The sequence below is a fragment of the Zingiber officinale genome, chromosome 4A (genome assembly GCF_018446385.1).
Source record: "Zingiber officinale cultivar Zhangliang chromosome 4A, Zo_v1.1, whole genome shotgun sequence".
NCBI classification, from domain to species: domain Eukaryota; kingdom Viridiplantae; phylum Streptophyta; class Magnoliopsida; order Zingiberales; family Zingiberaceae; genus Zingiber; species Zingiber officinale.
In genome coordinates this window covers 881601-893530 of record NC_055992.1, presented here as the reverse complement: position 1 = coordinate 893530, position 11930 = coordinate 881601, and the positions used below count along the sequence as shown (strand labels likewise).

Sequence of the window (11930 nt, the reverse complement as noted above, 5' to 3'; positions counted from 1 at the left end):
TAGGCGCCCGGAAGGAATCCAGGCGCCCGGAGCGACATATAAAAGAAGCCCCAGGCAGGAGCTTCATAATCATCTTTCACATCTGAGAACTCTGAGATTACTCGCTCTACTACTCTGCGCTCCAACGACGTTCACAAAGCTCCGACGACACGTTCCCACTCTTTTAAATTCCTTGTCTGTCGGTACAGCTTTGTTTTTCTTTTCATTAGCATTTTTTTGTACTTAAATTGCAATTATCCGAATTGCTAGTGAATTGCCCAACGAAAGTACTCAAGGAGTACGGGCCTTCGAGTAGGAGTCGTCACAGGCTCCGAACGAAGTAAAAAATCCTATGTCTACTTTACTTTTCCGCTGCACTTATACTCGATATTTTCGAATCGATATTCACCCCCCCTCTATCGATTCTAACGGTCCTACAAGGAGTATAACTTGTGCTAGTCTTACAGAATTGATGATGTCTGAATGTATCAATTCGATAACTAGAAAAATTCTAATACATTCATAATTACACATATAGAGATAATCACTAGTTGTGACCCAATCATAATTTTTCTCATGTTATGCATTGTATTGTAGGCATTCAGTAAATGAGTTTAAGATAATCAAACATATAATATGCACTCAAATAGTGAATCTATATTTAGTAAAAATCGTTAGGCAATTGGCTGAGAATATCTCTCAAAATCTAACACTAATTAATTAGCCTTACCCCAAATCAATTGCCACATAGGATCCAACCATTTAAACCTATAAAATGACTCTTTTTTGCCCGATCAATCAATTGGTGAATCATACCAATTGATTGGCAGCTTCCAATCGATTCTGAAACCTTCTATTCTCATGAGAAAACATTCCCAATCGATTACCCTAATCGATTGACCATGTTGAATCAATTAAGGTAATCAGTTTAACATCCTTATGTTCCTTCATAAAAACCTTACCAATCGATTTTTGGTCTAAGGACAATCGATTGACCAATCAACTCCGAAGTCAACTATACTCTCGAGAAAACATAGCTAATCAATTACTCTAATTGATTGCTTTGAGTTAATCAATTACTCTAATTGATTGCTCAACCCTAAACCTAGAATCTAAGTTCAAGGTTTACCAATCAATTGGTGTCTCTAACCAATTGATTGATAACCTTGAATTTAGCCTTTCTAAGTTGAATTCATATCTTGTCTGGTATCTAGTTGACCTCAATCTACTAGGACTTCTTTTGCCTAATATCCAGTCATTCGTGACCTATTGGGACTTTTCATTGCCTAACATCCGATCAATCTTGCTTTGCGAGGGATTCTTTACCAAGTGTCTAGTCAATCTTTGACCCACTTAGATTTTCCTCTTGCCAACTTTCCCGTTGGACTTTCTCTTGCCTACCTTCCCGTTATACTTTCTCTTGCCTACCTTCCCGTTGGACTTTCTCTTTCCTAATCTACAATTAGGACTTTCCCTTGCCTGATCTCCAATTAGGATTATTCATTGTCTAACCTTCCCATTAGGACTTTCCCTTACCTAACATCTAGTTAGGACTTTCCAAGTCAAGTATCGGTCCTCCTTTGCTCTACTTGACTTTTCTCTCATATATTGTTAAACATTGAAACTCAAGTTCAGACCAATTCGAGTTTGGTCAACTTGGTCAACATTGACCTGAGATAGATTGCACTAACACTATTGACCTACTCTGATCCTTTGGCACTTTTTCACCACCTAGGGTTCACTCCCCTAGGAATTTCACGAAGTATCCAGTCACCCTTGACCTACTTAAACTTTTCACCATCTAAGGCTCTAGCCAAAAGGCATCATACCTGGAGTCTTCTATGGGTGACATAGTTTAAGGCAAGGTGACCTCCTTTCTGTAGGTCCTGGTAGGCCAACTAAAAGTGAGGTGAATAATCCTGAAAAAGAGTTAGAAGAATCATTTGCTTTCCAACTTAGCAAGAATACAATATTAATTAAAACAAATAGCAAACCTAAAAAGAATAATAAAAAGTAAGAAGGCTAAGAAATTTTACTTGGTTACAACGTAGGTGGTTACTAATCCAAGATAGTTGAAAGCTCCACTAAAAATCTCCTTCGTGAAGGTGGAGTAGCCTTTTACTGTATTTGAAAGCTCAGAAATAGCTAGGAAGATTAATACAAATGATTGATATTTAATTTATAGCTTCAGGGAACTTTTTATAGTCTCCTAGTATAAGTTACCATTGCTTAGAGGCTCCTCCAAAGCCATCTAGGGTGCTTCCAAGTGGATAAAGTTTTATCCACTTTCTAATGGTCGGCCAACAACTCTGATTGGTTAGAGGCGCCTTCGCACCTTGACCTAAGGCGCCTTCACGCTTGGGCTCGAGGCGCCTTAGGGCTCGAGGCGCCTTCGCACCTGGTCCTAAGGTGCCTTCATGCCTGTGCTCGAGGTTCCTTCGCACCTAGTGTTTGAGGTACCTATGCACCTGGTCTTGGTCAACTTCAACATGCGTGATATTTCAGTCATCTAGAGTTGAGCTCACTCGAACCCAACTCGGATCTTCTCCTCGAGCAAACTTCCTCTCCGACTACTCGTCTTTCGAACCCTTCGCGAGCGTCCTTTTCATTCACCAGTGTACTCTTTCATAGCTTTTCGCCCCTCGAATACACCGAGCCCATCAACCCATTTCTCGTTCGCCCTTCTCTCTCACTGCTTCTTCCGCTCGACTTCTTGTATTTCTAAATTCTTGCACCTTAGACATAAGACATCAAATGACATAGGATATAACTTAACTCTGTTAATCACATCAAAAACAACCTAGGGTACTTACACTTTCACCCTACTATTTGGACTTTATTTGGAGGTATTCTCAAGGCAATTGAAGGAAGCCTCAAAGTAGTCGACAATTCACTTTCATCCGATGTGTAAGGAGGCTCAAGTCACTCATCTAGCATATGCTGATGATCTTTTGATGTTTGCAAGGGTGGATTCCTCCACCCTTACAGTGATAGCGGACTGTTTAGAACACTTTGGTGGCACGACAAGGCTAAGGGCTAATCCATTGAAGTTCAACTTGTATAAGGTCGGTGTAGATGAGCATACCAAAGAGGAGCTACTATGTATCAATGGGTTTCAGGAGAGACCTTCCCTTTTCGATACCTCAATATTCCATTAACTGCAAAAAAACTTCAGATGGCTCACTATGAATCTCTTCTTGATGCGATGACTAAGAAAATTGCAATATGGTCAAAACACACCCTTTCTTATGCGGGCCAATTAGAGTTAGTTCGATCGGTGCTTCAATGAATCAAATGCTATTGGTTATCCATCCTTCTCATGCCTTTCAGAGTGATTGATAAGCTATACAACATCGGATGGTCTTTTGTTTGTTCCACAAAGCACCTATCGATTTCTTGGGCCACTTTGTGTCTCTCTGAGGATGAAGACGGATATGACGTTCAGGACCTACAAGCATGGAACACTGCACATCTATGTCGGACGCTTTGGAACATTCAAATCAAGATGGATTCGCTTTGAGTGAAATGTGTGCATCACCATTACCTAAAGAGCTCAGACTTTTGGCAGTGACAAGGCAAGTGTTCGAACTCACCATTGATTAAAAGGTTGTCGAGATCATCGACCAACTAGTTCAATGAGCGAGAGGAACACGAGCTGCAATTCTGGAATCATGCTGCTTATGGATTGGTTTGTCGTAGCCAAGCATGGCTCGGGAAATGCATATGCTTTCATCAGGCCAAGGGTATCTTCGATGCACTGGGCTTTGTCAGCGTGGAGGCCTAGCATCCACCATAAGCATCGCTTCACCTACTGGCTGCTCGCACACGGAAGATTATGAACTGCAGACATGATGCCTTATGTGCCCTCCAAGACCTACTCACTATGTTGGCAAGAAGATGAGACTAATGTGCGCATATTATTACGATGCACAATCACTAGGTAATTGTGGAGCAGGGTTCGTGTATGGATTGGTATCAGATCTAAGATCCACATGGTGCTAAGTTTGTTTTGAGATTTTCGTAGACAACTTCGTGGCAAAAGCACGTTACTTAGCGATCACTTGTATGATTTTTCTCCTATGGCAAGCTCGCGATGCCATTTTGAGGGATGTGAACCTAATGTTTAGAAGATGTTCCTCAAAGTACAAACTCATTTGTACCAACTCATTTGTACCATTTGTAGGCATCTAGTGCTTGTATAGCCACTTTAGTTCATCTATATATTTACTGTTCCTCCAAAAAAAATAAAATGTCTCATTCAATGAAGATATTTTTTAAATTTATAATTTTTTCTATATAGTTTTAATATTAGATTTTGATTATATTCCCAATATATACATTAATGCTCAAGCCTACAGTGCACAAATATTAATGACCGATCTGTAAATACCCGAACGATAATGACTGACTATTGATGACCTGCTCCTAGTGTGCCTTTATTCGGCTATTAATCAACAGGTTTAATGCTACCATGATTCATAACCTACATAAGGAGGCTCCTAACTTGGGCTGAAAAGGTAGCGGTGAGCAATATTCCATCTAACTTTGTCTCCCACCTTCTTCACATCTTTGCTGAATAGTTCGCTCGACAACTCTTCCTTTTTGCTCCCCTAATAGTGTTTGGGTATAAGTTTAATTCGTCAAGAATAATTAGTGTTTCGTTGTAATAATAGTCGAGTCATTGTATCCTATGAAACATACGTCCAACATAACCTTGAAAACTTCTGGAGGGGACAAATATGTTTCAAAAAAAATTATGTCTAACATAGGCCTCAGCTGAGCTCAATCCAATTTTCCACTCAGACTCGATAGTCAACACTCGACACTCGTTACTCAACTCAACAACTTGACACTCGGGTCTCAATAAAGCTCGGCCTCATCAATCAACAACTCGACACTCAAATCTCACAACAATTGACTACTCGACCCACATGGCACTCGACTGACACATCACTCGACAACTTAGCAAGATCAAACACTCAATAGCTCAACTCGACTCAGCTTAGCTCAGCTCAGCTCACTCAACAATTCAGTCATTCAAAACAGCTTAGTCTTCCCAACGCGACATCTTGAATTCAACACGTAAAAGGTATCTTAGCAAATCATATAAGTCTGAATATGTATTAAGCAAATTTTAATTTCTATAATTTTTATTATCTCATATAAATATCTCCATCAAAATCTACTTGGTTAAATTTATTTATTTAATTAGTTCAATTAGTTAATCTTCTATTCTTACCATCTTTATGTTTGAGATGCATCGATTTAGGTGATGTATCAAATTCAACAAATTTAGTTGGAGTGTAACATCTCAGTGGTTCATTCTATTTATGGAGAAAATAAATAGGAACAAAAGTCAAAGTGAAATTAGTGATCACGTAGTCCACTCTCTCAATTGATTGGCCTCGTGATAATCTTAAATATATTATTATATTTAGCCATTATATCTGAATCTATTGACTTGATGCACGTTTGCCTATTAAAATACTTCATAATTGAAATATAGATTATTACACTTATATTTTGGTAAGCCTCTCACGTTTTATCATACTTGAAGACTTATATGGGAGAAATGTTAATGTCATGAAGGTGCCCTTTATAGTGAAGGAAGGAGATGTTCACTATGGACTACAAGAAAATTAACAATTTATGACATAATTAAAGATTGAAAAAAAAATGGATGCCTCAGTTAATAATACAACGGTGAAACATAGATGGAATCTTAATTTTAATAAATTAACGGATGAATTTTTTTTAATGAATAATTAATCTAAGAACACAAGATTGATACACTGTCCATTTTTTAGTATTTTCCAATTTAATCCTAAACTCTAAATAATCAGAATCTAACCCAAGAATGAAATCTTTTACATTTATTTTCTGATTGATATTCATTAATTAAGATTACATGTAAAAATAAATATTTTATATTATAATGATTGACTAAATTTTGACTATTAAGATTTATCCTTATCTTAGTATCTTATGAGAAAATTTTTATAGGATCAGATTGAATTAAAAATCATTCTGTCATTAATTTTTAATTTTATTATATCTTTTATCATTAACTATCAATTTTTAAAATCAGCCTTTATTTAAGGATTATTATTATTATTATTATTATTATTATTAGACCCCTCTCCTTAAATGCGATATGAAAATTAAAATAATTATTTTAGTATGCTACATTAAAACCCTCAAGCTAATATCCACCGTACATTTTATAATAAGAACTTAAAAGTGCCCTAATTGGCTTGGTTTGCCATTGACCACCGACTCCAATGACATAATCCAATAAAAAGCTTCGTTATGGGTAACCACTGCATTAATCTTAATTTAATCTCCACTAATTTTGGTTAATTAATTTAAGAATTACAATATTTAGTGCGGCGCTTTGTCTTGTCGGCAGCCATGTGCATCCTGATTTGTCGATACCAACCCGCCAACCAAATCAATTAATTGTTAATTAAACAATTAGTGTTCGATTGCTTTAACCTAATTCTTCATTATTGCTTAAACAAGTGGGAACATAAGCTTAATTAACTATGGGGTCTGATCAATCCTTGAGAAGATCGTCGTGTCATTAGGTCGGTCTTAAATCTTAATATATAAGCTTTGTAATGACGATAAGAGGGTAATTGGACGGTTTTGACAATGACTATTTTATTTAGTTAAGAAATGTTATAAAAATAAATTTAATATCGATTATAGAATCTTTCATTTAGTTTGATTGGCCTATCGAACTCGCCTTATTTAATTGGCCTATTAATTTAGTTAAACAGGCATTGGATGAGTCCGGCCAATAATTAGGTCAAGGGGACCTTCACGAAACAACGAGAGTATCTTACCGATCGGACGAACTAGATCATATCTCAAGAATACAATGCATATTACAAGAATATCATGCCCATCTGTCGGCAAGAAGAAACAGAAATCTTAGGACAGAAGATCTGATTTATTTTTTTTGTATTTTTTTTTTTTTTGGACTAATCAGGTAGCTGAATGGGAAAAAATTGTTGTTCCAAAATGAATAATTTCCAAAACTTTGGCAGCAACTGAAACTGAATAATCATTTGAAGATAACAGTATGTGCACACATTCAATGCATTGGCATGAAGCTAAGTTAAGATCAGGATGATAAAACAGAAATGGAAACAATTGGCTTGACTATCAATCCCTATAAAACTATTAACTGGGACCATGTATTATTGGCTGCTTGCAAAAGGATTCCATGGTCCAGTAAGTCCGTGAAGCAAAAGTCTGGTAGAGAAGTCCGAGTGTATTTAATATAATATAATATGAACAGCGACTATACAAACCATTTGTTATGCAATAACACAAGAAAATTTACTGGGCATTGCTTAATAACTACTCCCTTTATTTCTTTCTTCAAAATATGGATAAATCCGTGCATAACTTTGTTTTGTTGATAAAGTCCTTGGATATGCAAGAAGAACCCTTCAAAATGCTGGTTCCAAGCATACTGCCGCCAGATTCTCAGAATCAACTCTCAGATTTAGTGGTTTCCTCTCTCTTCCCATATATCAAACCGGTTACCTGGGAATCAAAGAAGAACCACCATTGTTCAAATAGAGGTTCCTTTTCTAGGATTTGTTCAACTTTGCCTAGGGACAACAGAGATTACCTGAGGATCTGGAATGGGTTTGGTTTTCTCAATGTAGCGGTAAGGATCTGAGGCCGCAGCCAAAGCAGCTTTCTCCTGAAGAACAAGTTATGCAGCACGATAAGCAATTGCACTCGTTGATTCATAAAGATGGGACCTTGCCAAACAGTTACAGCATAGAGATAAGATAAATGCTTTTTGCATAAGACAATATTCATTATGATAGACTCCACAACAAAAAATTGCAGTTCTTGTAATGTTTTTAAACCATCTTAAACTAGTAGCGATAAGACAGAAGCTCCTGCTGCTCTATTATCAAACAGTAGAGAAAATAGGTGTTTGCTTCCAAAAAAATCATCGGGCCATTATTATACCAACTATTTGAGATTGGCTGTCTGAATCTTATCCTTCCAATGGTCTAGCAATAATGCAAGGCTATGTCACTAGTATGATTGAACATAAAGAAATACCGATAGTAAAAGTGAATGGGAGATGTTCATGGTTTGTTCACAATCAGCTTTCATATACACAAAAGATCCGCCAATCACTTGATTAAAAAGGAGAAAAAAAAGAATCTGTTTATCCAAATCTAACTTGATCTTGTGAAGATTAGTAATTAGGTTACACAGCAATAATGAGTTAATGCTCCACTCTTAAAAGAAAACATATTTGGGGGAGGCATTGCCGTTTAGGCTGTTTTTTTAGCTATGAAAGTATAGCAGCATAGTAATGAACTAGAAATCAGTACCAAATTTCATAAGTAAATTTATTTGGCTTTTCTTTTGTCTTGAAAGTCAACTGTGTGAAGTTCTTAATATAACAAAATGATAATCAGGTTACTGTCACATGAAAAAATTGTTATGGATTATAAAGGTTTACATAAGAACTAAGGACTTAAGAGTAAGGATCAGATACTAATTATGAAGCAAAAAGTACCCCCAACCAGGCTCAATTCACCAGAATTCCAAATACAATAATTTTGTTCTGCAAGCTTGATAAAGCATAATGGACATCCAAAATGTTGATTCACAGACAGAAAATTTTACTAAACAGATAATTACACAAATTTTAAGCCAATACCCAATTTCTAATTTGCTTCCGATGAACCTTTATCTTGGTACAGAGTACAAATTTCCAAAAGTAGAACATTTGGAAGAACCGTTTATTCTTGAATTTGGAGACAAGAAGGCTTTTTAACATATGCACAGTTTACCTGTGGCTCAATCTGAACCGCTGGACTATACATATATACTATGTATGGACAGTGCAACTATGGCAGAATCTGAACATCTGTACTGCCAATAAATGCATATTATATATTTTTTTTCTTCTTCTGTATCAGTTTCATTTTGCCCACTAGATGACAATTTAAGAAATTTCTGAGGAAAATTACAACAGACGGGCAGAAGCATAGCAAAAGTATCCTCATTGTCATCCTTGTTATATGGGCCTGGTTATAAAAGAAAAGCTATCTAATGCTTATGAAGACAATCCAAGTTGTTTCCAACATGATTTTTGTTAATATTCAATTGGGGATCCCTTATTCCAAAACTATTACAGAAAGACCTAATTTATGCTATTTCTCTAATGTCATTCTCATATAGAATTTGAATCAGCCATAAGAAAGAAAAAATATGGGCAAAGAACCCCAAGTATGAGGAAATTCAAACTATTGACCTATGATTGAATATTGAGTTAAGAATTGATTGCAGATTCACATATCGAAAAGCATAAGCTATTAAATAAGACCCAATTTATATATTAATTGTCTTACAGTTACAAATCATATTTTATACCACCCAATGAGGACATTATAAACTTGTACATGCTATGGCCCAAGTATTAAAAAAGATGGTATAAACAGCAATTTGCAGTACAAACATTGCCTAGGCCTTTTTTAATTACATAATCTTATGGTCTTAGTAAGCATGATAAGATTAATTGGGGTTGTAAATTTGAAACAATGTTTCCAAACAAACTTGGTACTGACAAGAGCTCACTTATGATCACCCAATAGCAAAAAAAGTATAACTTATACAAGTTTGAACACTAATGAGCTTGGCTCATCGATGTTCATAACCAAAGTTCATAAATTTATAGATTTATTTATTAAGTTGTCTAAACCTGGAATATATTTTTTATTTCTTTATTCAAGTAAATAAAAATATAATATTTTATAAGTTTTTAGTATTTTAAATTGTCCATAAAATGATCAAAATCAGAAATGATATAAATTTTATTTATAAAATTAATGCTTTCCCTAGATTATGATGACAACAACATCATTGGTTAAGCAAAACGCTTGGGCTCGATAAGATTTTTTATAAACAAACTTGAACAAGCTAAAATAAACAAATTTGAGCACGACCAAACTTGACTTGACTCATTAACACCCCTATGCATCTTAACATTCATTGATTAATGCATATGTTCATTAAGTTTCTAATAACAAGCATACATAACTAAGAATGTTGAAATGGACATAAAATTAATGAAAAAATTATGAAAAAAAATGAAACTTGTCTTGACAATTGCCTATGGTAACAAAGAATGAGAAGTCATGTGTAATGGAAGGCCAATATTCAAAACTTAATACAATGGCAAGAAACACCCAGCCAAGAGTTAGAAACATGCACAAAGTAAATGAATCTGTAGGTTGTGTTTATTTCAGGAAGAAAGGAATTTTTATTGTTATTTTTAATTTAATTTTGAAATAAAAAAATGAATTTAATATGTTTGGTAGAAATTTTCAAAGAAAATAGGTGGGATAAAAATAAACTAAATGTTTATTTTTTTGGATTGCAGGGAAAGGAAGATGATCCTTTTTGTGAACATTTTTTTTATTTCTTATTGTAGTTCAAACATTTTGTTTTTTTTAAGAAAATAAAAATAAGCATATTTTCAAGAAATCAGTTGGCCAGCTTATGAAGCTGGACAGTTGGTGAAGCAACAGATGACAAAAAAAGTAAAAACCTGACCAAACCACACAGCAACAATCAAGAAAATCTTAAACAAACATTTTATGGAGCATAATGTTTTTTTTTTCTCTTGCATCAATATGTCAGACCAATAGTTGCAAATGCATGCTTCATCATGACACTAATTTTGCAAGCTTCATCAGTTGAAAATGTTTAAGTCTCCTTGTTAGTAATTTGCTAGTTGTGATGAAAGATAAGTTTTGGGAGCTCACTTGGAAGCTAAATTCTCATGTGGAATTTGAAACTGTTATGGAATTGGATTTCAAAATTCAAGCTTACCTTCGTGTTTCGTTTTTGGGAAAGAGAATAGGTAGGCTCGAGGATTCCAATATTTTGCAGTTTTGATTCTGAGTTGACACAATAACCATTGCTTTTCTTTGGGAAAACATGGAGATTCTTACAAATATAAGCCTCTTATTCATAACATCTCAAATAAAGAAGAAGAAGAACCAACGTAGTGATCCTTAAGCTCCAATTCGAATATTCAACCAGGAGTATATGTGTTCCGTCAAAGCATAAAGCATTGTTGCCATAAGTCCATTATTCAACTGTAAGTGTGCATTTCAGGTGCAGCCTTTTTGCTGAGTTACGGATGATAGATACTAACAACGGCGCGTAGATATTCTAGTTGAAAATAAATGTTGCAGTTTATGTTTGTTCGATTTATGGTCGTCCATAAAAAAACTCCTACAAAAGCCAAACCAGACACACACTAGATCGGAATTACCTCCTGCTCCTTCTTGAGATCCTGGGCGGGCTTGACCCAGAGGAAGTAGGCCAAGGTGCCGGCGACCACCCACGAAGCAAGGTTGGGTCCTCCTCGGAGACCTCCCGTCGCGTTTCCCACGAAGGACCTCACATTCCCTAGGGTTCTTCTCCAGCTCGCCATCTCCTCTGCCCCTACCCACTCGCCTCGAAAACACGGATCGAGATATCTCGGTGATCAAATCCACAATCTCCTCTTCCCCCTTCCTTACTCGCGTAGAAAACACGGATCGAGATACCGCGGAGATCAAATCCTAGGGTTCACTGAGGGTTTTCTGATTCTCTCCACCCAGTGATATTTTAGAACAGCGTCACCCGTAGAGTAGAGTAGATGTGTGGTCTGAGTAAATTGGCTAATTTTCAGAATGCCCCCAATATTTATTCTTTTTTTGAGAATAACCCCAATAATTCGTATAGTTGGTGGCAATACGCTCGCCCCAGCGCCCCCGTCAATACGGAGGAGGTAAATCACGGACGGCTACTAGCTTTTGAAATAGTGACTAGCACATAAGGGAGACATTTACCTCAGTTTTATCGAGATTCGAACCCCAAACCTCATTGGTAGTAATAGCTCATGTGCTAAC

General features: G+C 36.1%; 1 protein-coding gene across 1 annotated transcript; it reads right to left on the bottom strand.

Annotated features, from left to right (window-relative positions):
- Positions 1 to 7028: 7028 nt before the first annotated feature.
- Positions 7029 to 11663, bottom strand: LOC121969169. Its single transcript, XM_042519119.1, has 3 exons — positions 11309 to 11663; positions 7625 to 7699; positions 7029 to 7536 (listed from the first exon to the last, which is right to left on the bottom strand). Exons 1-3 carry the CDS (start codon positions 11468 to 11470, stop codon positions 7483 to 7485), a joined length of 291 nt encoding a protein of 96 aa, XP_042375053.1. The 5' UTR covers positions 11471 to 11663; the 3' UTR covers positions 7029 to 7482.
- Positions 11664 to 11930: the final 267 nt, after the last annotated feature.

What these genes read in the sequence shown, in the direction of transcription:
- LOC121969169 (XM_042519119.1), bottom strand. Translation starts at nt 11,470, where the DNA reads ATGGCGAGCTGGAGAAGAACCCTAGGGAATGTGAGGTCCTTCGTGGGA. An exon ending in ATCTCAAGAAGGAGCAGGAG is followed by an intron (nt 7,700 to 11,308) that starts GTAATTCCGATC and finishes CTTGTTCTTCAG; the next exon opens with GAGAAAGCTGCTTTGGCTGC. An exon ending in AACCCATTCCAGATCCTCAG is followed by an intron (nt 7,537 to 7,624) that starts GTAATCTCTGTT and finishes TTTGATTCCCAG; the next exon opens with GTAACCGGTTTGATATATGG.